The sequence below is a fragment of the Danio rerio genome, chromosome 9 (genome assembly GCF_052040795.2).
Source record: "Danio rerio strain M-AB ecotype USA chromosome 9, GRCz13ab, whole genome shotgun sequence".
Taxonomy (NCBI): Eukaryota; Metazoa; Chordata; class Actinopteri; order Cypriniformes; family Danionidae; genus Danio; species Danio rerio.
Window position 1 is genome coordinate 9,717,638 of NC_141029.1, and position 27,806 is coordinate 9,745,443.

The window sequence follows — 27,806 nt, forward strand, 5'->3', positions numbered from 1 at the left end:
GTAATCAGTATTTGACAATCCTCAGTGGTGCGAGTGTAATTAGTATAAATGAGGAAGCAGGTGTGTGTGGGTGAAGAGCATGTATGAAGTTGTAGTCCATAAACTGGCAGATTTGTAGTTTGTATGAGTGACAATGTTTTTTCAGCGACCTCTGGTGGTTAGAGGACGCTGGTGATTGTGACACTATGCAACTAATCAAAATAACTACAATTTAGCATCAGATCATAAAATTGGATCACTTTGATTTTTGTCAAATGAAGTGTCATTGAAAATAATTCATTGGTTGATTGATTGATTGATTGATTGATTGATTGATTGATTGATTGATTGATTGATTAATTAATGGTTGATTGGTTGAGTGTTTTGCTCTAAACCTGACATTTCCCAGACTCCAGAAAAGCAGTAGAGTCACAAGGCTGAGACAGATGCTTATCAAATAAGTGTCAAATGAAACTATTAGTCACATGGGCTATCCACTGTCTTCTGAGCTTCACTGTGTTACAACAAGAACAAACTGCAGTCTGTTTTTATAAAGAAACAAAGCTGTGAGAGGAGCTGCCTGACAGGAGAACACAAGGGTCAGGCTTAGATCTGTTAATCTGGAACTCTTCAGTGTGAAAAGAGTTCAATCAGGCAAGATCACAAGTGCTGAACACACATTCCTCCTGAAGGACAGCCTATTATCAGAATCCACAAAGAATCACAAGCAGCGGAGAAATAACAAGCGATTACATTGAAGCATTTATCAGGTGCTTTATCCAATGTGACTTGCTAGCTGTACTTTTATTGACACAGAAACAATAGCTACGTTTCCATTTTAATTAAAAAAACGATTGATGGAAACGTAATGATACGCATCAATTTTGAAAATGCGCATAAAAAACTAACTGAGTAGGATAAACTTTTTATTCGATATGAAAAGATGCGCATAAACTACGACGGAAGCACTTTTACGGCGCAAACTCCAGTATGCGCATTAAAAAAGGTCATGTGATTTTGTTATAAGAGATCATGGGATGATGAAAATGTGTGCGAACGGATAAACCAGCAGCCTAAGCACACTGTAAACCATCTGAACTGTTGTTTTGGTCAATCTAAAATGCCTTACAGTTTCAGTATTAGTGTTATTATATTATTACTGACCTCCAGAATCAAGAGCATCTGTGCTTAGTGCGTCTGGCACCTTCAAAGGCCACCGCGCGTTCACTGCGTGTCAGGATTGCCTTCTGAAGCGCAAGTCATTTATTAGATGAAGAAAAGATTGGCGCAGCTTCTCCTACTGCAGCAAATTCTGTTTTTACTGTTTGTGGTATATCTGACTTCAAAAGATACACTTGAGTCGGAGCGTCCGTATTAAGCAACGGCTTTACTTTTTTGCTTTCGTCAAAAAACTGCCAGAACCATCTCAACATACATCCGTACTACAGAGTCCCTATTGTTTCAAATACAAAAATGCAAATATCAATATATATTACACTTTTGCGCCAGTTAATCAGGAAGTGACCATTTTGTTTACTTTGACTCGTAGGATGAAAACGCTGCTTTATTCGCACGTCTTTCATGCAATAATCCATTTTTGCTCATAAAGTTCATTCGCATTTTTGGGTGGAAACATAGCTAATGACACCACTTCACTAGCTGCAGGTACACATAAAATGCTTCACGAGTATGTTGTGTCATTTTTAATCACCATTATGATTCACACAGCGGATACTTTGCAATGTTTCAGAGATGCCGGAACAAAAGATAACTGGATAACATTTATTTATCTATTTGTTTGAAGTTATTTCACATCTATCTAAAAAAATAAAAATAAAAAATATCAAGAATAAGAGGTCTGGGTTCCTAAATATGATTGGCTGAGATGTTTGACACAAATATCTTTACTAATTGTATCTCTTCATTTGCAGCATTTTTTAGAGGACTGGGAACAAGCTGACTATAGACACAATTACTGCTGCTCACTGACTATAGTCTTAGGAGTTCTTAAATCTAGTCATCACCTATCCAAGTTTTAGGAACAATAAATAATAACTTGACCTCTAGTTGATTATTTGGTATCAGAAGTGTCTTATACGAAAGGCAAAAGCCTCCAGGGGTTCCCAAACTTTTTTTGAATTAGACCCCCTTTTCCCCTTGAAAAAATTGTGAGGCCCCCCTCCATATTTAATGATATTATCGCTCATATAAGTCTGCAGTAAGGATTACAAAAAATGTTGTTTTCCAACAAACTGTATTGTTTATTACTATATCTGGAAATTATTATGCACAGATAATAGCCTAATGTAAAATATAAAAACAAAACATCAGTAGGCCATTTGTAACTGAAAAATGTAAGCCTTTGGCATTTAAATTGGTCCTATTTGAAATTCAATAACACAAATATCAGTATTCACACTGGTTTATAAAGTAAAAGCATAATATAGGCTATCACGATTTATAACTTGCATGTTATTTGTGTGTTATTAGTTTGAGGATTGCTAGAATTGCTAGAAGATTGTTTTTTGTGGAGGACGGATTACAAATTTGTTCATTTTTGCAGAGGTCTTCACTTGACAAGTGGGGGTGGGGGGAATTGCTGAACCTGATTGGTCAATTCTTGTCACGTGACTCGCAGTACGCTTGCGAGATTCATTGGCACGAGCGTGTCACGTTCAGATAATAAATAAAATGGAAATAATTTAATGATTTCTTGTGCGGCCCGGTACCAATTGATCCATGGACCGGTGGTTGAGGACCACTGAGCTTGGGCATATTATTAACTAAGGCAACGTGATCATTCCCCTAATTGCCCACTGCTAAGAAACCCCCACAGGGCTCGCTGAGGCCCCCTTGTGGGCCAGGACCCCCCTGTTGGGAACCGCTGCTCTAGATCAGTGGTTCTCAAAGTGGGGGTCGGGACCCCCCAAGGGGTCGCGGGACAATGAAGGGGGGTCGCCTGGTGATTTCCAAAAATCTATTTATATTAAACCATAAGAATTACCATACTTTATGAATAAACTACTGAAAAGAAAAATAGTTTTTTATAGTGAATATATACTATATAGTTACTACAGTCGCTTATAGTTACTAGTTCTATTGGATTGCGACCCCTGGGGTAATTACATAATTTTAAAGACACACCAATGGCGTCAGATGCAGCAGATTGGTTTTATAATATCAGGTTAAACTTTCTGGCACATTTACAGCTCTGATTTACATGAAAACTAACATTAAACTAAGAATAAACTTGGGTTTATTGGTGTGTGTGCGCTGTTGCATGCAAGGTTTCTGTATATATAACCACCTCAGAGGATATTGGGGGGTCGCGAGTCACTAACATTGTTATTTTGGGGGTCGCAAGCTAATAAGTTTGGGAACCCCTGCTCTAGATTACGCTTATTTTACCAAAATAAAATATGAACATGCCTGAATTTTTAATTAATTAGGACAGTAAGGTCTGACTTTGCTTTGACAAAAGTCTTGTCACTTAACAAACATAACGTACAGTATAGAGTATAAAGTCAAAGTGCAGTGAAAAGAGAATGAATATTGTGTATGACTCCCATGAGCTTAGAGGACTGCATCCATTATTAATAAAGTCATCTGGAATGGCAAAGAAAGTGTTCTTGCAGGAGATTCTTTGGACTCATTTTGAATGCCTCCTCCTTTATCTTACCCCAGACAAGCTCAATAATGTTCATATCTGTTGACTGGGCTGGCCAATCCTGGAGCACCTTGACCTTCTTTGCCAACAGGAACTTTGATGTGGAGGTTGAAGTATGAGGAGCGCTATCCTGCTCAAGAATTTGCCCTTTCCAGTGGTGCGTAATGTAATGGGCAGCACAAATATCTTAATACCTCAGGCTGTTGATGGTGCCATCCACTCTGCAGATCTTTCTCACAGCCCCCATACTGAATGCAACCCCAAACCATGATTTTTTTTCTTCACCAAACTGAACTGATTTCTGTTAGAATCTTGGTCCATGCGTGTTCCAGTAGTTCTTCTGCAGTATTTGTGATGGTTGGGATTCAGTCAACCTTCTGCCACTTTTCCAAATGATCAACAAGAAGTCAAGTTATTATTTGTTGCTCTTACAACTGGGATCGACCACAAGACTTTTGTGTGTATATATTTGTGATTTCAGAGATGTAAGCTCCAGGATGTCAGCAGCTATTCAGCAATCATAAACACACATCCTTATCTTGTCCTCTTAATTTGGATTCTATTAAAAGGGTCCCACTTTATGTTGTGTCCCTAACTACTATGTACTTACATCAAAAAAATAAATACAATGTACTTACTGTGTTTATAATGTATTTGAGAACACTTGTGGTGCTTTTGAGTTGGAATAGAGGTTGGGTTATGGACAGGTTTGGTGGCATGGGTAGGTTTAAGGGTAGGTTAAGGTTTAAGGGATGATCAAAAGTGTATTTACAAATGTAATTACAAAAGTTACTTACAGATGTAATTACAAACATGTATTCAATTAAGCATGTGCACAGTAAGACATGTATTTACACAATAAGAACATTGTAGCAAACTATTAATTCCTATGTAAGTACATATTAGTTAAGGCCACTTAATATAAAGTGGGACCCTTTATTTTGATGGTCCGTTTGTTGAATTTAAGTTACCTTGCATCTACATGCCAATTAATTCTCATTAGATTATTAGTAAAGTAGTTCTGTTAGGTTGGGGTTAAGGTTAGTGTAAGCTGACATGTACTTGCAAAGATTCTTGTAGTCTGTTTAATGTCTGTTAAAGGAGCAGTATCAACAGATATTAAGCAGACAGTCTACTAATAGTCAAATGGACCATCAAAATAAAGTGTTACCCAATATTACAAAATTGCCACAATTTAAAATATTTAAACCCTACAAGAAGTGTCCACCCCCCCAAAAAAATGAGAGTAGATAAATGCAAAAGAGTCTGAATATAAAATACAACAGAAGTCAGTAAGAACCATAATTGTTTGGTTAACATTAATTGTTCAAATTATCTTTTGCATGAGCTTAAACTAATGAGAAATTTTCCTTTTGGATGGACTATCATTTTAATACTGTGATGATATTTATTTTGAGTCAAAATATACCAAGCCAAAATATGTTTGTTTTTTTTCTTTGTCACATTACAACACTTTCAAAATATCAATAAACATCTAAAGCACAATATCTATAATGCATACTGTAATTTAATAGAACAAAGTATCATAATATATTAAATAAACCCAGACTTTTCATGTAAAATTATAGAAATGTATTACCAAAACAAAACAAGTCAATAGCATTCACATTTTTAAGCTTGAAGCACACAACACATACAATAACTATATATTACACTAGGAAAAATAGTACTGTATTCCTCTAAGAACTAACAAAATTCAGAGTAAATTTATAAACTTTAAGTGTGGCGAATATTCTCATAAACCGAGGAATATGAAAAGTCATTTATCATGCATAAGACAACAATCTCCTTTTATTAGTTGTTATCATTATAAGGCTTGCACATGTACATATGCATGTCTGATTTTCTGGTTATAAAGTCAGCAGATCTACAATATTTGCAATCCATTTCATCCCAAATCAGACTGCAGATAATGCATTTTCACTGCTGTAGTGAACGCTTTGAGAAGCTGGTCATGACCTCTCAGTGTTATCAAAGTACATTTAAAGAGTTCAGTTGCAAAAACCTCTAAATGCAATCTGAAAATCTCTTTCTAAAATGAGCATTTTTCTTCAGTGATTAACTTTTTTGATTATTAATAGGTTAATTTCTTTGTCTTTAAAGTGAAATTCCTGAACATAAACAGAAGACTGAGAAAAATGGTAATTTTAGAAAATGTTCTTTCTTTATTCTCTTCATTTTCAATGTAGCTTAAGCCCAATAGCTGATGAATGACAGGGTGTTGTCACATTTTGCAGGTCTGATTGGCCTAAAAGAAGCTCTGGTGTGACTAGTGTGTTAGTGTGGCTCATTTTATGAGTGACCAGTGCCATTTAAAGCTTCAACAACAGATCAGCTAAGAAATAACTAAGTTTGAAAACAATATCAATGACATATTGACCAAAGACATTTAAGGGGCCACGAAACCCCCGTTTCAGCAGGCTGTTTTCACACTTCTAGTTAGGAAAAAGACAAGAAAGTGGGTGTGTCTAACTCTGTTTAGGTGGGAGTGTCGAGGGAGGGAAAAGGGGAAGGATTTGAATAAAAGTGGGAGTTTCCATTTGGTCACGAGCTGATTTTGAGGCAAAACAAACACGCACGCAGGGGAGAAAGACAGTGACTGTGTTTAATGGCGGTGGAATGTTTGATTCAGCACGTATATAAGAAAAAAACACATTTCTCGGTAAGCCAGAAAGCCGTGTGTGTGTGTAGACTATCCTATCACAAAATGCGTCTAAAACTAAACACGACGGTCAGTAATAGTTTGCTTGCAGTGTTCACATGTTTACACTCGGAGAGCAGCATTTACAGCAGATCTTTCAGTCCATAATATTGTAGTGATATTAACGTAAACTAAGTAACTTGGAAATCATTTTGGAAATCTGTTTGTCTGTAAACACTGAAAGAGTACTGCTAACAATACAAACTATAACTTTGCCATCTGAATGAACAAAGAAAAGGGCGCTGATAGCACACACACTTACCAAATCTGTAGAGACAGAACAATCAACACCAACTAGAGCCGCATCTTTTTAAAAAGGAGACGAGCTGCAAATCCGGATTTCACAATATCTAGATGCAAAAAGCTCTTTTCTACTCTCAAAAAGAGTAAAAAATGTTCCGTACAAATGTATTTCTGCCGCGTGTCGTGTGCACTGATCCACACATGAGTCCAACTGCGCTCTTATAGCAGGAAAATAAAAAACAAAACCTTTGTTGCAGCACATTATAAAAGCAACACTGACGACCCATATCTCCAAACAATTCTTATTTTTTTCCTACGTCTTTTGGCAACACAACATGTCGTCTCTCTGCCGTCTGAAAACTGTTTCAGGTACGAACAGTCTTCGAAGCTAGCATGCATATTAATGAAGCTGCACCGCATACACAATAGAGCGCACTGATTGGTTTGAACCAAGCCATACTCATGAATAATGCAGCACACTCAGAGACGTAATAAGGTACTCCTAGGTACAGACGTTCAGTCTACATGCTGGAATACATGCTAAGATCTCATGGCCAAGACGCAGCTTCAAAAATTTATTTCAAACCGAATTTTCTCGAATTTGCTCGCAAAAACAACAAATTTTCACTTTTTAGTGAAATATATGTGTCATAATAGTGTTTTTAGCAGTGTGGGACACATATATGACTGTCAACAGCTCAAAAAATGTGTTTCGTGACCCTTTAAACCAGGGGTCACCAACCCTGTTCCTGGAGAGCTACCTTCCTGCACATTTCAGTTGCAACCCTGACCAAACACACCTGTTTGTAATTATCAAGTGCTGCTTTAAGTACTATTAATTGGTTCAGGTGTGCTTGATCAGGGTTGGGACTGAATTCTGCAGGAAGGTAGCTCTCCAGGAACAGGGTTGGTGACCCCTGCTTTAAACAAGCCTAAAAAAGGAAAAGTTGACACAAAATGCAAACTAAAAGGACAGAATGATCAAAAACGTCAGCTTTTTTTTTGTACCATTACAACATGCCTACCTTATAGGACATACATCCTTTCATCAGCAGTCTGAATTTCAACATTAAAACTAAAAGGCTAGAGTGAAATCATTATTACAAGAAACTATGAATGAATATATTTGATCATAACATTAGCATCAGGAAAGATACAACAGAACCATACTATTTACAAAAGTCACTGGAATTTGTGGTAGCATTGTAATTACTTACAATAATTATATCTGAAATGTTCTTACTTTTTCTATGAGTGAATAGCTAGTTACAAGTTATAGATGCCAATATTAAAACAAATTAATGGTAATTAAATTGGCCTCTGTCCTGCAAACTTTATATTAGTGATAGATTCACAAATTGTTGGAAATGTGTCATCTTTCCTCGTGTAGAGATGTGTCACTGGTTTTCTTTGGCAGGAAATGTAGGGAACTTGATGACAAGAGATTTTCATCTTCACGGGTGTCTCAGCAAATTCGTATTGTAAAGAAAACTGCAGCTTTAGTCTGCCACAATCAGAACGATTCTGTGGAAACACAGATGTAACTGTAACAAGTAGGTATTTCATATATACTGTATGTTAAAGTTATTTTTCACACAAAAATGGTACTTCTCCCATCATTTACTCATCCTCCACTTAACCCAAACCTGATTTTGTTTCTTTCTTTTATGTCTTCTGTTTATCGCTTGAATAAGTGCATCGTGCAAATATTTAAAGTGCACTTATTCTTTTAGAATTTTCATTTTCAATGCGCTATTTATACTATTTACAAATTGATGTGGAGTAGGATATAAGTGTACAATTTGGGATGCACCTAATGTCTGTTTTATCCGGCATTTTTAAGTATATCGTTTGTGTTCAACAAAAGAAAGAATCAAACAGGTTTGGAACAAGTGGAGGATGAGTTAATGATGAAAGAATTTTCTTTTTTGGGTGATGTATCTCTTTAAATCTGATAAACAGTAGTAACCTGACTATGCTGTTAGGTTCTGACTGATCAGCTAGTAGGATCAATGTCTGATGGGGTCAGTCAATAATTGTCTACGTTTAACACTATAAGCCCTGACAATGAAGCAGAAATAGGTCACAGGAAGATGTTTTGCACTTCCTGCTGTGCATTCTAAGAAACACCTACATTCAGCTGTCTGCTTCTCTGTTTTCTCGGCCTCTTCTCGGTATCTGATGCTCTTCAGGCTCTGCGCATGTAGAACAGAAGTATAAAAGCATGAGGAGCCATATTGTGATACAGATCAATAATTTACACATTAATTCAGTTCAATCTATTATTTCAAGCATTATTGTTTTTTTTTTTTTTTTTTTTTACACACACTGTAAACAATTTTATGTAGAATCTACAGGAACTTACTGGCAGCAGTTTGCCAATAACTTACTGTAAATCAATTGCAGCAAAACACTGTATTTATATTAACAGCACTATTTATCTTGCTGTACATGTTTTAACATAATTGTATGCATGTCTTTACTGTAAAATATGCAGTCATTTTCACAATGCAACTTTAAAATACAATAACATACTGTAACTTTTCTACAGAAAAATACAGTTCATATTACAGTTAAATACAGTGTAGTTTGCAAAAATTGCTAACGGTGCACACTCAAACACACCCATAATATAATAAATCTGATCCACTCATTTATGATGTAAATTAAATTACAATTGAACGTTTAAATATTACAGTTTAAAAAATAATGAAGCAGTAAAAGAGGCTATTGTGTTTTAAAGGATCAAGACAGTCATAAAACAGAAAACTATATAGCAAAAACCAGACTCTGTCACAGACAAACAATTTTTTTTAAAGTGGCAACGACCATGATATATATCATGATTTATATATATGTATGTGTGTGTGTGTGTGTGTGTGTGTGTGTGTGTGTGTGTGTGTGTGTGTGTGTGTGTGTGTGTGTGTGTGTGTGAAATCATGAAATAACTTTGATGTTCATTCAAATATATGCACACATTTTGGAGCTTAAAAACTCTTGAAGCACACCAGTTTGGTAAAATAAAATAAAAAATCTAAATGTCAAAACATGTTTTTTTATGTTTTTTTATTGCACGCAATTTCTGTGATGTTATTTCATTAACAAAACTGAAAATTATTTGTTGTTCCAAACTTTTTTCAGGAACAATCATATCAGCCTGTTCTAGATAAGCAGTTATATGGGATGAGATCTTACAACTTGGTTATTTTGTTTGACTTCAAGATAAGATTGTGCTGGCATTAATACTGACCATCCTTGCGCAGGACACACTTCCACAAACAGAAACACAGGCAGAGGACCAGTAGAAAAGCAACTGTAGTCACAGAGATCAGGATGGCAAGAGCTGTGCCAACTGAAAAAAAAACAGTGAAAGACAATCATTTATTGATACAAGAGATTTTTTCTCAGTAATCTTTTTGTTATTATTTCACTTCAGGAATGGCACAATAACCTGTTGCTGGATATTTCAGGGACATTTATATCCCATTTATACCACAGTTTTGTCTGGTTGTTGAATCTGATTGGCTGATAGCCGTGCAATATTCTGTCAGTAGCAGCACTCGTCCAGCCTCTTCACCCTTCACCTTTGTGTATTACTCCGCCCACATACAGCAACAAGCAGAGGACACTCTACAGAGTGGCCAACCCTGTTCCTGGAGAGCCATTTTCCTGCAGATTTCATTTGCTACCCATATCAAACACACCTGAACCAATTAATTAGGACCTGAACACCAAGTGATAATTACAGGCAGGTGTGTTTGATATGGGTTGCAACTGAAATCTGCAGCAAGGTGGCTCTCCAGGAACAGGGTTGGCCACCCCTGCTCTACAGTTTTACAAATATTGCTGCTTTTGGGCAACATAATGTACTTTTGAGGTGTTTTTATGTGAGAATGTAGTTGTTTAGATTGTAACTATGCAGTTTGTTTATATAGATAGTGTCTATTTTTCAATATTTATAATTTATAAGGGACAGCGCGTCGGCAGCCATTAGCTTTTCATACTGAGACCAAAAATACAGCATTATATTTAAACTACAGCTGATCAAATCATTATTAAACTGGTAAGTGACTTTATAAGTCGATCTCTCTTTTGTATGTTGTGCTGTATTTATACTATAATAATTGTGGTGTATTGAGTGTGAGATGGGATTTATCCTGAAGTCTTAAAACCAGAGATTGCCATCTGCTTCTAATAAGTCTCTTGTTTTCGCTACTGCAGACTATTTGAGTAAACAGGAAGAAAGAATAAATGTCCAAACTGTAGAAATGTTCATGGGGATAAGTCCACAGATGGACATTTCTTTTGTAGATAAACAATTCTAGCGTGTGAAGAGAGTGCTCAAACAATAATCATCTTCCAACAATAAGTTTTACTTTTCAAAATTCCAGAGGGCCAAAAGTGTCCAGTTGCTGAAAAAAAGTTTAAAACAGAGATAAATCCAGAAGTCAAATTAAACAGCACTTGTGTTTAACTAACTCTACATTATATACAGGGGCTTAAAAAATAACCCAAGGAATATAACCAGTCTGATATAACAAGACTGCAAGTTATGACAGTCTCAGGACAACACTGCAGCCTTTTGTGATTAAGATCTGTTCCTCTTCCACCCTTTGTATAAACTACAGAAGTGTTTTCTTGGCTTTAAAGGTTTGTTTCCCTGAGTATTTCTGTCCACTGGTAGACAACTATTTCAGATCAAGACATTTTTACAACTTACCAGGTTTTTACATTTGATATCTAAAGCAGATTTTTTACATTACAACAAATTCTCTGAGCTCACTCAATATTTTGCTATACACAATTTATACAACATATACCATCATAAAATCTATAAAGCTGTTTGGAATGTGCTAAACAGTAGTAATTCAGTTTCTTGTGTACAATAAAAAAGAGCTTTGTATACAATGCTATTATTATCTTGATATAATATAAAATTTAAAAAGGTTGTTTCATACTGTTTCATGCATGCAAAAGGTTGCTTCATGCATGTCAAATAATGTTCATACTGTGCGAAAACCATTTATGTTGTCAGCGAATACTAGTTTTAGTGATTTCTAGTGTTAATGTTTCTGGAAATCAGATGTTAACAGACAAATGGAGGTGGAAAAAGCAGCAGTAAAGCCCTTGGAAATGCCATGGTAACACTTTACAATAAGGTTTATTAGTTAATGCATTTACTAACATGAACTAATCATTAACAACACATGTACAGCATTTATTCATCATAATTGAACATTTACTAATGCATTATTAACATTCAAGTCCATGCTTGTTAACATTAGATAATGCACCATGAGTTAATGCAATATGAACTAACAATGAACTACTGTATTTTCATTAACTAACGTTTATTAACATAAATACTGTAGTAAATGTATTGTTCATTGTTTGTTCATGTTAGTAAATGCATTAATTAACATTAACTAATGAACCTTATTGTAAAGTGTGACCAATACCATTATGTAACTACATTTTTGCACAAAAAAAAAAAAAAAAAGGTTGGGTTTCACACAAATCCCTCATGTTGTCCCAACAAAAACTGATTAAATCTTAATTAGACCTTAATTATTTATCTTTATATAGACTAAGTTTTAAAAAAGTAATAAAAAAGTCATGTTCTAGGACTCCTTATTTACTCTCAGTCACACACTGATGGCCTATAACATAACATAAAAAAATCACAATGAAGCTTATTATTAACTGTTTGGAATCTTTTGATTTTATTTAACTTGTCAGCTTTGTGAATTGTATGTTGTCAGATTCCTTAGAATCAATCTAAATCAGTTAAAATGGAATATTATTAGATTAAATCAGATGAATATGGTATAAACATATCTAGCTGTAGAAAAAGACAGATCCATCCTAAATTCTATGGAATTAGTTTACTTAAAACGCAGGAGCGCAATGCTGCACAAATTAGATGAATTAATTTAATACACATTGGATGTATTGATATTACTACATAAATCTTGTACTTATTTGTCTGATTTATGCTTAACTAACAAATATTAATCAAATAAAGTTTATTAGTTCCATTATGATAAAAGTACGTCTTCATACTTTTCTTTCATGACTTGAGGTGACATCAACATTCATGACAAATACCCTACTACACATACTTTCTAACAAAAAAAGAGTCTTACCAAATCAATATATAGTTATAAACAGATTTCACTTACTTTTAGTGTTCATGGAAACAGCAATGGCCGTCTCCAGTCCTTTATGATGAACCAGACATTTGACGGAGACGTCCTTCAGGAGTCCAGCCTGGATGGTCAAGGTGCTGATGACCAGAGTCGTCCCGTCACTCTGCTGGACATCGATGGTCACAGGTGGACCGATGGTTCTGTCATTCCCCTCCACATTCCACACTATTTCAGCCTTTGGTCGGGCCACGGCTGTACAGTTCGCCTCGATCACTCCTGGCGATGTGGTCTTGTAGCTTACTTGAGGTTTAGGCAGGACTGAAAATGTGGAAATAAGAAGTCAAAATTGTGAGTTTTCATTTCCAAATGATGTGAACAGAGCAAGTAATTTTTCACAGTATTTTTGCTAACACCTTTACTTCTGGAGTAAGTCTTACAGTATATGTTTCATTTCAGCTACAATAAAAGCAGTTTTATATGTTTCTAATATAAATTTTAATATTATTAGCTCCCTTAAGCAATATTTGCTTTAGATAGTCTACAGAACAAACCTTCGTTATACAATGACTTGCCTAATCATCCTAACTTGCCTAATTAATCTAAGTCTTTAAATAGCATTTTAAGCTCAATTCAAGTGTCTTGAAAAATATCTAGTAAAGTATTATGTACTGTCATCATGGCAAAGATAAAATAAGTCAGTTATTAGAAATGAGTTATTAAAACTATTGTGTTTAGGAAAAATGCCCCAATGCAAGTGAATGACTATCAGCATAGACATCACACAAATCTTCCCAATGCTCAAAAGGCAGCATGAAGTAGTTCCAGGCAGGTTTTGACTGCAGTACAATTACATATCACATATGAGGTTTGTAAGAAACTAACTCTGCACACAGGAGCACTTTGAGGCCATAAACCTGAAAAGTGTCTTGAAATACAACATTTGAACAGCGTCTTTAAGCATGGTAACTTTAGTATAAGCAGAATAATTAACTTTGGTTTTTTGAATTATTAAAAAAATTAACAACACCTCAAACTTAGGCCCAATCCCAATTCTGCCGTTTAGCCCTGTCCCAGTTCTCTTTAGCTTGAAGGCGTAGGGCTAAGGGGAAGGGCTAAATAGCCTTTCAAATGGAGATTTTTTAGGACCACATTTGAAACCAAGGGGTAAGAAATTTTCCCAGAATACACCAGCCACAACGGCAGGATAGCTTCACCCGGAATAAGGAGATCCACAAGAGTAATTTTGTCATTATTACAAATTTTTACAACAAACAAGCACGTGTTTTAATATATTCATAACTGCGTTCATGTTCCTCTCATATAGCAGTCCAACAACATTCTCGATGACACTTGAATACCCTAGCAGAAAAGTCTAGTGGCTGGGAACGACCATTTTACAGTTTCTGCTATGTTACTGTTGTTTTTGTGTGTTTGCATAGATTAATATGGCCACAGTGTAAATGTGCAGTATACAGTAGTTATGATCTTATTGCCACATTATCATTATGATAACATGATAAATAACTTCAGTGATTTCCTAAAGATTAATACCAAAAAATAACACAACTGAAATAACTACAGCAGTCGTCATCGTCTGATCTTACATGAAGAAAGAGCTCACAATGACATATAATGACATGTGCAGGCATTGTAGTGGTGTCTTATTTCTTAAGGCTGATTTATACTTCTGCGTCAAGCGCACACGTATGCTTCGGTGCGGCCTATATGTGGACACAAAGCACTTGCCGTGGTCGTTAACGTCGCTTTTTATTCCAAAAATGTAACTACATGTGGTGATTGGTCGGCTTGGCTGAAGAATGTAGGCAGGACCAAGAGCCGCGTGAGCCCGGTGGACTGATTGTTTACATGTTTGGAGTCCCATGAAGGAGCTCCGGATGGAAAGTTCTGTTTTGTGTTTACCTCAAGGTTAAAGTTGTTGCACGTCCGCTGGTTCTTGCCTCAAAATGAGCGAGTTTGAACCACTTGTACATTAAGGAAGCGTTCAGAAAAAACAAAACACCAGCGAAGAAACTCGACAGTCGACATAGAGGAACATAAACACCTTACTGCCAACTAGTGTTTCGGAAGTGTTAATGCAGAGCAACAGAATCCACACAGAAGTATGAATGCACAGCTACGTGGGTTGCATGCACCGTGGGTCACGCCGATCACTTGACGCAGACCAAGTCTATAAACCAGGCTTAAGGGGTAAATTTTGAAGCACACATGTTTTAAGGGCCAAGGAGAATGGGGAAGGGGTACAAAACTAGAATTGGCATTGGGCCCTCATGCTATTGAAAACGCCATGCTAATAGAGGGGGAAAGTCTGCTTATTAGCGTAGGACGTCAGTCTTGTTAAAAACAAATAAATTGTAGAGTATAGATTTTTCTATACTTTGAATTTCTACCAGAAACAGTAGACCATCTGAGAACATTTGGCATAATTTTTTTAACATATATTCTCCAATACTATTTAGGATGGATAGTATGTAAATTGGGACTCAGCAATAGACATTTGCAGCTCCACCTTCTTTTGAAAAGAGGGCTGGGAGCATAATCTCAATTGAATTTAAAGCGGCAGACCCCAAAATTAGGATTAAAACCTAAAAGGGACAGCTTCAAAGTTCCAAGTTATAAAACATTATTTATTGGGTATTTTGAGCTGATATGTCACATACACACTGTAAGAACATCAGAGACTTATTTTACCTCTTGTAAAAAGGGGCATAATAGGTCCCCTTTAAAATCCATGTGACATCAACATTTACAACGTTTATTTTGCTAGTGCACATTATTTCTTAAGTTAAACCATCCATGCAACTTAATCAACTTTAAAAAAAGCTTGTTTTGGTAATCTACAATTAAACTATTTGCTTCCACATCTGGTCATCGTTGAACCATGCCCCCTTACCGTTAATTTGCTACAAGGTAATTATGCTCAAAGAGAAAGCTCCTCCTCTACTTAATACTCAGTTTGGTTGGAAGTAACTCAGCATACTAAAATAAAATCTCAGCAAATTCTGGTTGATGTAGACATATTATTGATTCAGTTTACTTTCATAACATTAAATGAGTTGAAAAAACTTTTTTTTTTAACAATGACAATCTATAAACCAATAATTTGGTATATTTATATATAAATATTGGGTGCATTATTATATACATTTTCACCATTTTGTTTTCTCTCAAATGAAAAGGAATTCTTGTTTATAATTGTGTGGCCAATGTTTGTAGGGTCAAACCACTGGTTTAGACAAATCAAAACAACATCAGCATAAAAGCTAAAAGACAAGCTTACTGCCTTAACAGCATTTATCAACAAGGCCAAACAAAGCCACACTAACCAACCAAATCCCAAGATATAATCATACATTAACTCCACTGAATGATCAGCATTTGTGTTGGCTTGGAAAGTAAGAGTTGGCTTTGTGAACTAACAGATCTGCATGCCATTTCTGAGTGTTTGCAGCCCACATAGTTTCGTCAGAAGTTCAAAGCTACAGAGATGCCCATTCAGACCACAACACTGGCAAAAAAAGGATTACGCTTGTCATTCCTACAGTGAATAAGCAATTCACATTCTTACAAAATAATGACCCTAAATTAACAATACCAAAATTGTATTAGATGAATTTGATTAAAAAAAAAAAAAAAAAATATATATATATATATATATATATATATATATATATATATATATATATATATATATATATATATATATATATATATATATATATATATATATATATATATATGAAAATGTTAGGATTTACTTACGCTTTATTGTATATTTTGAACCCGACCTTTCTTTTAAAAAATCCAGATAAAGTCAAAATTATTAGTCAGTTAAAGATAAATTTAATACATTTTTAAACACAGTAGTTTTAATAGCTAGTTTATTTTGTCTTTGCCATGATGAAAGTTGGTACTGATCATTTCAATATGATCAGTGATATGATCAACTGGCCTAACAATATTGACCTTAAGCCAAACTTAAATCCTTCAGACTGTCCAGATGAAAAAAGTAAGAAAATATTCACAAATTGTCTTGCTCCATCAAACTACACTTGGGAAATATATAAAAAATAATCTAATAAGGGCTAATAATATTATCTTCAAACGTCAAAATGTATTTGAAATGCAATGAAAGTCAATGTATATATGCAAGTTATTTTTGATCCTCAACAACTTTTATTGTATGAACAAACAATGCTTCAGAAAGTCTTCTATTATGTTCCTGGAGCAATAAATATACACAGGTTAGAAACAACATGAAGTTGAGTAAAAGACAGAACTTTCTATTTCAGTAACTATTAGCTGCTGAATCTTGTAGATTTGAACAAACACAGCAGCACACAGAGCAGAAGTGCACATCAATCTGAGCGAGACAGGGCAGGGGAATGACAGCAGCACATAGAGAGAAGCCCTGTGTTAGTGGAACAGTGACACAGTCATTCACTTTGGCCACAGTCTGAATAAATCATAGATCTCACAGCCTCACCCTCCTACAATCAGTTTCTTTCACGTCCCTCTCTCCTTCTCATTCTGTTGTCCTCATTTCTCCAGTTCTGTGTGTATTTAGCTTCGTTCTGCTCTCTCTGCGCTACAGCTCTAGCAGATCCATACACTTAAATGGATTTGAACTACATTTTCACTCAATTAAGAGTCCAAGAATCAAATACTGGCAGTGGACTAATTATATAAGTCAGACACTTGAGTAAAAGTACAGATACCCTAATAAAATATTACTCCAGTAGAAGTAAGAAGTCCTAATTTTCAATATTACTTGAGTGTGCTGAAAAGTAAAAGTATTTACTGTGAATGTTTATTTTGCAGGAAAGTACCAAAACTTGTTATATTCTAATAATCACAAAGATAATTCAGTACAGTTCAAGTAAAAACATGGGACATGTGTACTGAACCTCATTCACAGCAGTTTGTAAATCCAATGAATCTTTAACTGTAGACTCAGTCTATATAGATCACCCAAATTAGCAAGGTATTTACTGTAGACTCACTTTTAATTAATCACTTGAATGAGTGAGTTGTTTACTGTAGACTCACTCTAAATGGATTACTTGAGTGAGCAAGGTATTTACTGTAGACTCACTTTAAATGAATCACTTGAATCAGTGAGTTGTTTACTGTAGACTGACTCTAAATGAATCACTTAAATTAGCAAGTTGTTTACTCTAGACTCATTCTAAATGAATCCCTTGAAAACTGAAAACTCACTTTGAACAGATCACTTGAATCAGTGAGTTGTTTACTGTAGACTCACTCTAAATGGATTACTTGAGTCAGCATGGTATTTACTGTAGACTCACTTTTAATTAATCACTTGAATAAGTGAGTTGTTTACTGTAGACTCACTCTAAATGGATCACTTGAGTCAGCAAGGTATTTACTGTAGACTCACTATAAATGAATCACTTGAATCAGTGAGTTGCTTACTGTAGACTCACTCTAAATGAATCACTTAAATCAGCAAGTTGTTTACTGTAGACTCACTCTAAATGAATCACTTGAATGAGTGAGTTGTTTACTGTAGACTCACTCTAAATGAATCACTTGAATGAGTGAGTTGTTTACTGTAGAGTCAGTCTAAATGAATCACTTGAATGAGTGAGTTGTTTACTGTAGAGTCAGTCTAAATGAATTACTTGAATGAGTGAGTTGTTTACTGTAGACTCACTCTAAATGGATCACTTGAGTCAGCAAGGTATTTTCTGTAGACTCACTTTAAATGAATCACTTGAATCAGCAAGTTGTTTATTATAGACTCACTCTAAATTAATCACTTAAATGAGTGAGGTCTTTACTGTAGACTCACTCTAAATGAATCACTTAAATGAGTGAGGTGTTTACTGTAGACTCACTCTAAATGGATAACTTGAGTCAGCAAGGTATTTACTGTAGACTCATTTTAACTGAATCACTTGAATCAGTAAGTTGTTGACTGTAGACTCACTCTAAATGGATCACTTGAGTCAGCAAGGTATTTTCTGTAGACTCACTTTAAATTAATCACTTGAATTAGCAAGTTGTTTACTGTAGACTCAGTCTAAATAAAACACTTGAACGAGTGAGTTGTTTTCCGTAGACTTACTCTAAATGAATCACTTGAAAACTGAAAACTCACTTTGAACAGATCACTTGAATCAGCAAGTTGTTTACTGTAGACTCACTTTGAATGGATCACTCTGAATAGATAATTTGAATAGGTGAATTGTCTACTCACTCTGAACGGATCATTCTAATCTAAAGGTGCGTCTAAAATCGTATACTTATGCACTATTCTATGCCATTTTGTAGTATTAATAGTGTAAGTAGTACGTTTACACTGAAAACTCAAAAAATAATAAGCGCGATTTAATTACCCGCATGATGCACTCATTTGACCGGTAAAATGAAGTGTGTAATAATGGACACTTGATGCATTTAATGACCACAGTTTTTCTCACGTAGTGGAAGAGGCGGAGCTGTCTAGTGCAAATGTTGTATAACTTTATTTATTTTAAATTGTGAAAGCGAAATTATTTGGTACTTTGTTAATTTATTTCACTAATTTGGCCACTGTCAAAAGTCATCTGGGAAATGGGTTAAATGTCCGCTTAGTAAAAAAACATTAGTGTTCCATTTGGGATGACACTACATACATATACTATTCTGCTTAGGGCACTATCATACACCTGGCGCAATGCGGTGCAAGGCGCGGCGCAAAAGTTATTTGCTAGTTTCAGCTTGGCGCAAGAGTCGTTTTGCTGTTTTGCAACACGTTGTTTAAATGGCAAATGCATTTGTGCTCATATGTGCACCCATAGGCGTTCTGGTCTAAAAAGGAAGGCGTTCTGAGGCGCACTGCTGGCGCGTTGCTATTTTGAGAGACTATAATAGATTTTTCATTAGACCAAAACAAACCCGGTCTAATCTCCAGCGCAGAGTTGCGCCTTACTTACACACTGCTTAATAGCCTACACACAAGATGTAGAGCAATAGGCAAATATCTTTACATATAAAAACATTTAAATATTAAGGATATATAGGATATAATAAGAATAGATATAGGATATAAATATAAAGGATTAAAATATTACAAAACATATTATTTTCTAGCCTACATAAATATGAAAAACCATTGTTTATTTGCCTTCTTCATCTCGGGAGGCTTTTTCAGTTCATTCATAACAATTTGCTTTTGTATAATGTTATTATTATTAGCAGTATTATTTATTATATCCATATTTATATTTGTTTTATTAAAAACAAGCTTAGATTTGCCCACCTGTCAGGTTTTAGACCATATGGGGCACAGCATGTGTTTTAGGATATAACTCAGGTTTTTGAACACACTTCATTATTATTGTTCATTTATTCGTTTGCTGGAAATTAGAACTGAATTTAGAAATAGTTTTGAAACAAATATTTGCCCTTAACAAACTAAATTAATTATTTATAAGCAAATTGATGTTTATTTTATTTATTTATTTATTTATTTGACATGGACATCACAATTACACTGGAAAACCAAATGCATTTGTTTAAGTGTTTTAGCAAACTTGCCTATTCTCAACACCTGTCCACAGGAGGCTTAAAACTGACAAAATAGAAATATAATAAAACATATATAACATTACAATTCTTTACATAAAATTACTTCAGGCAATTTTATGTCTGTGCGTAAAGGTTTCTAAAGGCTATCCACGAGAGCAAAAGTGAAAGTAGATCATTTATCTCTCAATCTTGCACGGTAGATGCTTTGTTTAACTGTTTTTTGTTTAAAAAAAAACTGTTAAAATTTAACTGTTTGCTAGTGAAATGCTCAGTTTTTCCACTTACACTTACTTTACGTCAAGTAATTAGCAAATGCGCTTATGGCGTGACGCAGCTGGCTCTTAAAGGGAATGGGAGATGAGACTCTGATTGGTTTATTCTCAAAACACACCTATAACTCATTAAGAAAATAAACTCAACCCTTTTAGACCATGCGCCATGGCGCAAAGCGGATTTTCCCGTCCTTAAATGAGCAAATACAAATTCTGACATGCCCTAAAAGTGTTTACGCCCTGCGCTTTCCGTTTTCCGCATGGACCGTCAAAATAGTCCCCTTAGTGTGTAAGTGCATAAGTACATAGTGCATAGTGTATAGTGTGACATTTTTTGACGCAACTTAAGGCTGCATTCCAGTGCAATTTTGTATGCCTTCGCTAGCCTCCCTCCATCTCATTCCCTCGGATGTTTGTCTTTGATTACCTCACACAAGTGCCCACTATTGGCATATATAACATTACCTGAATGGGTTTAAATAGAATGCCCTAAACCCTTGAGCACTTGGGAACTACACTGTTGGGATGTCACAATCACATTGCATTCTGGGAAATACGGGTGCTGGGGTGCTGGAGTGGACCTATTAAGCCGATTCAATCTCTCTGTCAAAATCGAATGATCGAAGGTACGTGTATTTGAACAGATCATTTGAATCAGTGAGTTGTTTACCAGATACTTACTCTGAACAGATCATTCTAATTAGTGAGTTGTTTACTGGAAACTCACTCTGAACAAATCATTTGAATCAATGAGTTGTTCACTGGAGACTCACTTTGAATGGGTCATATAAACCAGTGAGTTGTTTAACTCAGTTAATAATTATTTTTGATAGTAAATGTGGTCAAACATTTTGAGACTTACCAAACACAGTAAGGCAGCTGGTGGCGCTCTTTATGACATCCGGGTATGTGTGAAACTCACAGGTGTAGCAGGCCTCATCTTCGGATTGGACTGGCCACAGCGTGAGCTGTGTGTCAGACAGGGAAGGACTCAGACTCACACGCTCCACAAACTCTTCTTCAATCACAGGATCACTCTGCTTTGCAAAAAACGCAATTTCACGGGATTCTGCTTTAGTCACAATCTTCTTCCACAAAACCTGTTTGACTTTCTCCGGCAGGCCGTACCGACAGGCCAGAGTGATTTGTTTTCCACCCACTGCAGTCTTATTGCCCTCTGGGATCACAGTTGCTGCAAAACAATGAAAATAAGTTACTGCTGTACTAACAATACAGCAACATTCACATTCACCCAAGAAACAGTAAAGGGGTGTTGAATTCATTAAATATTGACATATTTGATTCTCAATTTATATTGAGATATTTGATATTCATAATTCTGCTGTTTCTCACTTGCATGAACATTGCAGTGTCCACAACACGATATCCAAAACCACAAGGTGGACCAGCAACATGCTCTTCCACAAATTCTTCATACAATCTTATTTGTTTGTTAGTTTTCAATAGAAGGAAGACACTCATATTGGTTTGGAACTACTTATACTGTAGTTAATAAAATTATGAATAGTAACTGATCAGAGATCAGGCTCAAGCACGGTTCACTTGGCCGGCCCTGGCCCGGTAGGAAGAGGTGTGCCTGAGCGCGGTTCACTTGGGTGCGCTTGTGTGTGAGTGCAAAACGCGCCAAAGCCCGAAACTGAAAGCGAGACGTGACTTTTAAGGGACTGTTTCATATGGATTTATTAATCATTCTTACTGTTCAGTGAACGCAAACTGCCGTAGTTTGTTAAAGACGAGAACTCCTCACTGCACGACAGCTGCGCGCCTTCAGCAGACCTCCTCATTCCTGCAGCACGAGAGCTTTATGATTGTTTATGAGCGCCAAAAGTGGCGGATCTGTTATGGCGAAATATCTGACTGCGTGTCCCCGCATCCCTAAGGACTGTTTGTCGAAATATTTGACGGAATATCAAACAACTGAAATGACTAGAAGAAACTAGAGAGATCTCCACTGTGCTGCTGAGTGAGAGAGTGCTTCTCACTAAACAGCCCAGCAGCGATGACGTAAGCGTGCCGATGCCCGTTTGTGGTGTGAGCGCGGGCCGTCGGGGGAGACGGGAGTGGGGACAAGCGTGCTTTGGCCCGGGTCGAGGCAACTGTACCTAGTGTGAGTACGGCCTTAGTTGCCATGGATTTTACAGATATTTTTAATCAGGTTTAGATCAGGACCTTGGGCTGGCCATTTCATTAATTCACAATTGAGCTGCTTTATCTGTTATTCTGTGTGGCAGGGCTCATTGTCCTGCATAAAATTACTGGCTGATTGAGAGATGAATGCAGGGAAGGAAGCACATTGTGCTGAAGGAGCTTCTGATTAACATTTCCACTCACTTTGCCATGAAGTTTTATAAGAGACCAAACTACAGAAAACATTACCTTTCTTTCACTTTTTTTACTTTTTAGTCTTTGTGTTCAGTCTTTCTCCAGTTAGACAGAGAACATATAGCTGAAGTCAGAATTATTAACCATACTTTGAATTTTTTTTGTTTTCTTTTTTAAATATTTCCCAAATAATGTTTAACAGAGCAAGGACATTTTTACAGTATGTCTGATCATATTTTTCTTCTGGAGAAAGTCTTATTTGTTTTGAATTCGGCTAGAATAAAAGCAGTTTTTATTGTCAAAATTATTAGCCCCTTTAAGCTACATTATTTTCGATTGACTACAGAACAAACCATCATTATACAATAACTTGCCTAATTACCCTAACCTGCCTAGGTAAACTAATTAACCTAGTTAAGTCTTTAAATGTCACATTAAGCTGTATAGAAGTGTCTTGAAAAATATCTAGTCAAATATTATTTACTGTCATCATGGCAAAGATAAAATAAATCAGTTAATAGAAGTGAGTTATTAAAACTATTTGTTTAGAAATGTGTTGAAGAAATATCTCTGTTAAACAGAAATTGGGGGGAAAAATAAACATGGGGGCTAATAATTTTAACTTCAATATGCAATAAAACAGCTTTATTATTACTGTTTGCATAACTTTAAATATGACTACGCAGAGATCTCAAAGAAATTGAAGCATGTTTTATTTCAATCTTCACTGTAGTTGCTTCTTAAAGATCTTCCAAAACTTACCTGTAACTGTAAGACAAGTCTGCCCTTCCCTTGAGCCTTTAGGAAGAATATCGAAGATGCAAGTATAACATCCCTCGTCCCTATGGCTCACACGTTTAATAGTGATAGCGCTGGCGTCTCTTGGAGAAGCGGCAAGCTCCACATGCTGTTGACCGCTCACGCTGTCTTGTTGACCAGGCTGATAGGAGATTAATGTCTGATTCTGCACATCCAGCCAGCGGATCTGATGCACTGATTCTCCTCTAGCCTTGACAAGCGTACAGCTCAGCGTGAAGGGCTGTTCAACAAGAGCCTCCAGGCGTGCTGGAGCTGAAACCCTGCCTGAAACACACCAATAGTGAGACCATGTCTGATAAACACTTACTCAAAGGACAATGAGACTTCTGCACACCGCGCACCTTGTAGTCGGGACACCATTACCAAAGACACACAAATCTGTAGACATCTTGGCATGGAGACCACAAACATTTTAGCCTAGCGGAAATAGAAGGACATAATGTATTTTATACTATAGCAGGTTATAAATAAAATTTTGTTAGAAATCAGGAATACTTTCTGTTTTGAAATGATCTGTACCCTTTGTATTGAGAGGGCATTTAACAGTCCAGGAGAGTTTGAATGCAGGATGAATGTGAAGGTAATGGTTTTTATCAGTTGGGGTCTTTTCCAACATCTTACTGAATGGTTGCCATCTGTAAGCATATCATAGAAAGAAGACACATAAAGAAAATACAGGAAAATAAATACAAGGAAAATATGTATTGAACACATCACCATTTTTCTCACAAAACATTTTTAAAGGTGCCGTTGACTTGACATTTTCCCCAGATGTTGGTAACAACTAAAGAAATCCATACATGCAAAGAAAACAAAGCTAAATAGTTTACAAATGAAGTTATGTGGAATAAAATGAAATGACACAGGGAAAAAGTATTGAACACATGAAGAAAGGAAGGTGTAAAAGGCAGTGAAAGCCCAGACAGCAGCTGAAATCACTCAGTAGTTCATCGCCCTATTCCTTATAGTAAATTAAAATTGGCAGTTTCAGTCCAACATCTACATTAGCAGGATGATGCAGATGAAACCAGGGTGGACATTTCAGCAAGAAAATGATCCAGAACAGTCAAGGAAAACTTAAGCTGTAGAATGGCTCAGCCAATCACCTACCTTGAATACAATATAAAATACCAATTCAAGATCAGATTTGATAGACAAGACCCACTGAACATCAAGATGTTTACTCTGTTAAAAAATTATATCTGAGCAATTCATGTGACTACATTCTCAATCTGAGAGGCGTCTTTGAGCTGCCATCTCCAAAAAAGCCTTTACATAAAGTATTAAATATGGTTCAGTAGTTCGGTACGCTCTTCTTGTGTCATTTTATTGTTATTACACACAACATATTGTTCAAAATGTTATATTTTCAAGTTTTTATTGTTTGGGTTTTTACCAAAATCTGGCTCAATTACATGTCAACAGCTCCTTTAGAAAAATTATTTCCTGGAAAAAAAAAAAAATGACGTGTTCAATCCTTATTTTCCCTGCTGTATAAATAAATAAATAAATAAATAAATAAATATATATATATATATATATATATATATATATATATATATATATATATATATATATATATATATATATATATATATATATATATATATATATATAGTTGACTTAGAGTCGATTAGATGATACAAAACATTGCGATATATAAGGTGCCAGATTTGTGAAAACTTGAGCCCACCCAAACCTTAATACCAGGGGATGGAATTCCCATTAATGTGTGGAAATGGTTAAAGTTCATTTAACAACAATGCCACAGTATTGCCACAGTATATCATATGGGATTCCCGTATGGAATCATATGGGAGTCATTGAGATAATTAGGTAAAAATAAATGTATATTATAAGTTGAAAGTTTTTCTTGACCTTGCATGCGTATTAGCCTGTTGATGGAAACCCACAAGACCAATATATGACCTTTTATAATAATAGGAGCTCTTTAATATATGGTTACATGGATTTGATACATAAAAATTGGTGTAGAAATAAATTTCAGATCTTTAAACATTTCAATGATATAAGAAATCACAGTTTATTGTAAGGTCTAATGTGTTTTATTCATTCATTCATTTTCTTGTCAGCTTAGTCCCTTTATTAATCCAGGGTCACCACAGCGGAATGAACCGCCAACTTATCCAGCAAGTGTTTACGCAGTGGATGCCCTTCCAGCCGCAACCCATCTCTGGGAAACATCCACACACACATTCACACACACACTCATACACTACAGACAATTTAGTCTACCCAATTCACCTGTACGGCATGTCTTTGGACTGTGGGGGAAACCAAAGCACCCAGAGGAAACCAACGCGAAGGCTGGGAGAACATGCAAAGTCCACACAGAAACGCCAACTGAGCCGAGGTTCGAACCAGCGACCCAGCGACCTTCTTGCTGTGATGCGACAGTACTGCGCAACTGCCTTTTTTTTCTTCAAAGTAAGGACATTTTCCTTCTGAGAGTTTGATATTCGGACTAATAATAAAAAATGTTTTGTCTTTAAAGTTTCAATAATTTCAAATAAATAAAAAAAATAATAATTTTTTAAGAATTTTGAATAAATATGATTTTAGGAAGCTTTACACAATAAAATCTGTTTATCTTTGTTGTTTAGCTCAGTGTGTTGCATTTTTTTTTTTATATTTGCAGAATTATTTGTAGGTTTTAAGAAACCAGTGAATAATTGTTTTATGGTAAAGAATAATTTTCTTTCAGCAAACACAGCCCCAGCCATAATAACAATTATTTATTAATTTTAAGAGGCTAATATTATTACCCAAGGATAAAGTAAAGTAATAATTGGTTTCAACAGTATAAAATACAATAAAAAGATAGTAGATATTTAAAAACTATTTGTTTCAAACAATCATTTACTGACTCTCAAAATGATTTAAAATATCATATAATAGTCCTTTTTTTGGAAAGTGAGTAATGAGAAAGAAACCTGAACTGGACAGACTATTAGATAAGGAAGAGTAATTAATTAATGATGTATTTTGACATACCTCTGTGTAGTGTCGATGCCCTCCGCTCTCAGCTGTACAAACACAACACACTCTTCTCCACACTGATCCAACTGGACAGCAAGCAGCCCTTTCTCCACCCATCACTAACACAGCGTCAAGCACATGGTGGAGCCGCATCAAAACTCAATGAGCTGCCTACATTGTCAAGCATCATAGGCATCTTTGCACATGCGCGCACACACACAAACACACAGACACTCACACACTTTTCTATTTTCTACATCTTTATGGGGACTTAAAATAGACTTTTTTTTTTTTTTTTACCTAAAAATATTTCCCATCCACTAAATCTAAAACTACCCCTAGAGGTAATACTCACAGAAACATTAGTATGTTTTACAATTAGAAACAAAAGTTGAATATTTGTACCGTGCAGTTAAACTGAAAATAAACAGATGTTTTGTATAAGGACAGATGAAAACATGCGTAAACATTGGAAACCTAACTTTCACATTTGTAAATTGCCATTAATGACATAACTTCTGTGGTGTAAATATCAAATGTGCATATTTACACATTTTTCTTATGATGATTATTTTTAAAACCCTTAAAATAATGCATGCTCATATTGCCTATTTGTATGTTACATTGCATTTAAAAACAACAAAACATTTAACTTGAATCTGTTGAATGAAAGCGTTAAGTTCATTCAGGTATTAATTGTTAAAATATGTAATATCAGATATTACATGCACAATATAACAATTAATGCTTTTAGAACTGAAATATGTTTCAATATAAGAAAAATGAAAAAAAAAAAGTAAAATACCCTCTGTTCTTAAAGCTTCCCTAAATAAGATCAAATAAAAATGTCAATATTCTTGAATTAATATATTTTAAATTGTTCATTTCAATGGACATCTGGTCAAAACACATATGGTATTGCAAAAACAATATACCACTGTGATTTTAAAAATAACAATAGCACAAATGGTTGAAATTTACTTGAAGTTTCTTCGCAAGATACAAACTTAAACAATGTAACATTTTAACTTTGACTGCACATTGTAAGAATCCAC

General features: G+C 35.4%; 1 protein-coding gene across 2 annotated transcripts; it reads right to left on the reverse strand.

The window, feature by feature from the left end:
• Window positions 1-5,156: 5,156 nt before the first annotated feature.
• zgc:113337 lies at window positions 5,157-26,903 on the reverse strand. 2 transcript variants are annotated; one of them, XR_015498822.1, is made up of 10 exons: window positions 26,767-26,830; window positions 24,271-24,386; window positions 24,093-24,168; window positions 23,695-24,015; window positions 21,452-21,781; window positions 12,794-13,078; window positions 9,862-9,963; window positions 8,746-8,806; window positions 7,533-8,135; window positions 5,430-7,360 (listed from the first exon to the last, which is right to left on the reverse strand). XR_015498822.1 is itself a non-coding variant. In NM_001013319.3 (9 exon segments), coding segments are annotated over 6 exon segments (1,167 nt in total). In that variant the 5' UTR covers window positions 24,163-24,168; window positions 24,271-24,386; window positions 26,767-26,903; the 3' UTR covers window positions 5,157-8,135; window positions 8,746-8,747.
• Between the last annotated feature and the right edge of the window lie 903 nt (window positions 26,904-27,806).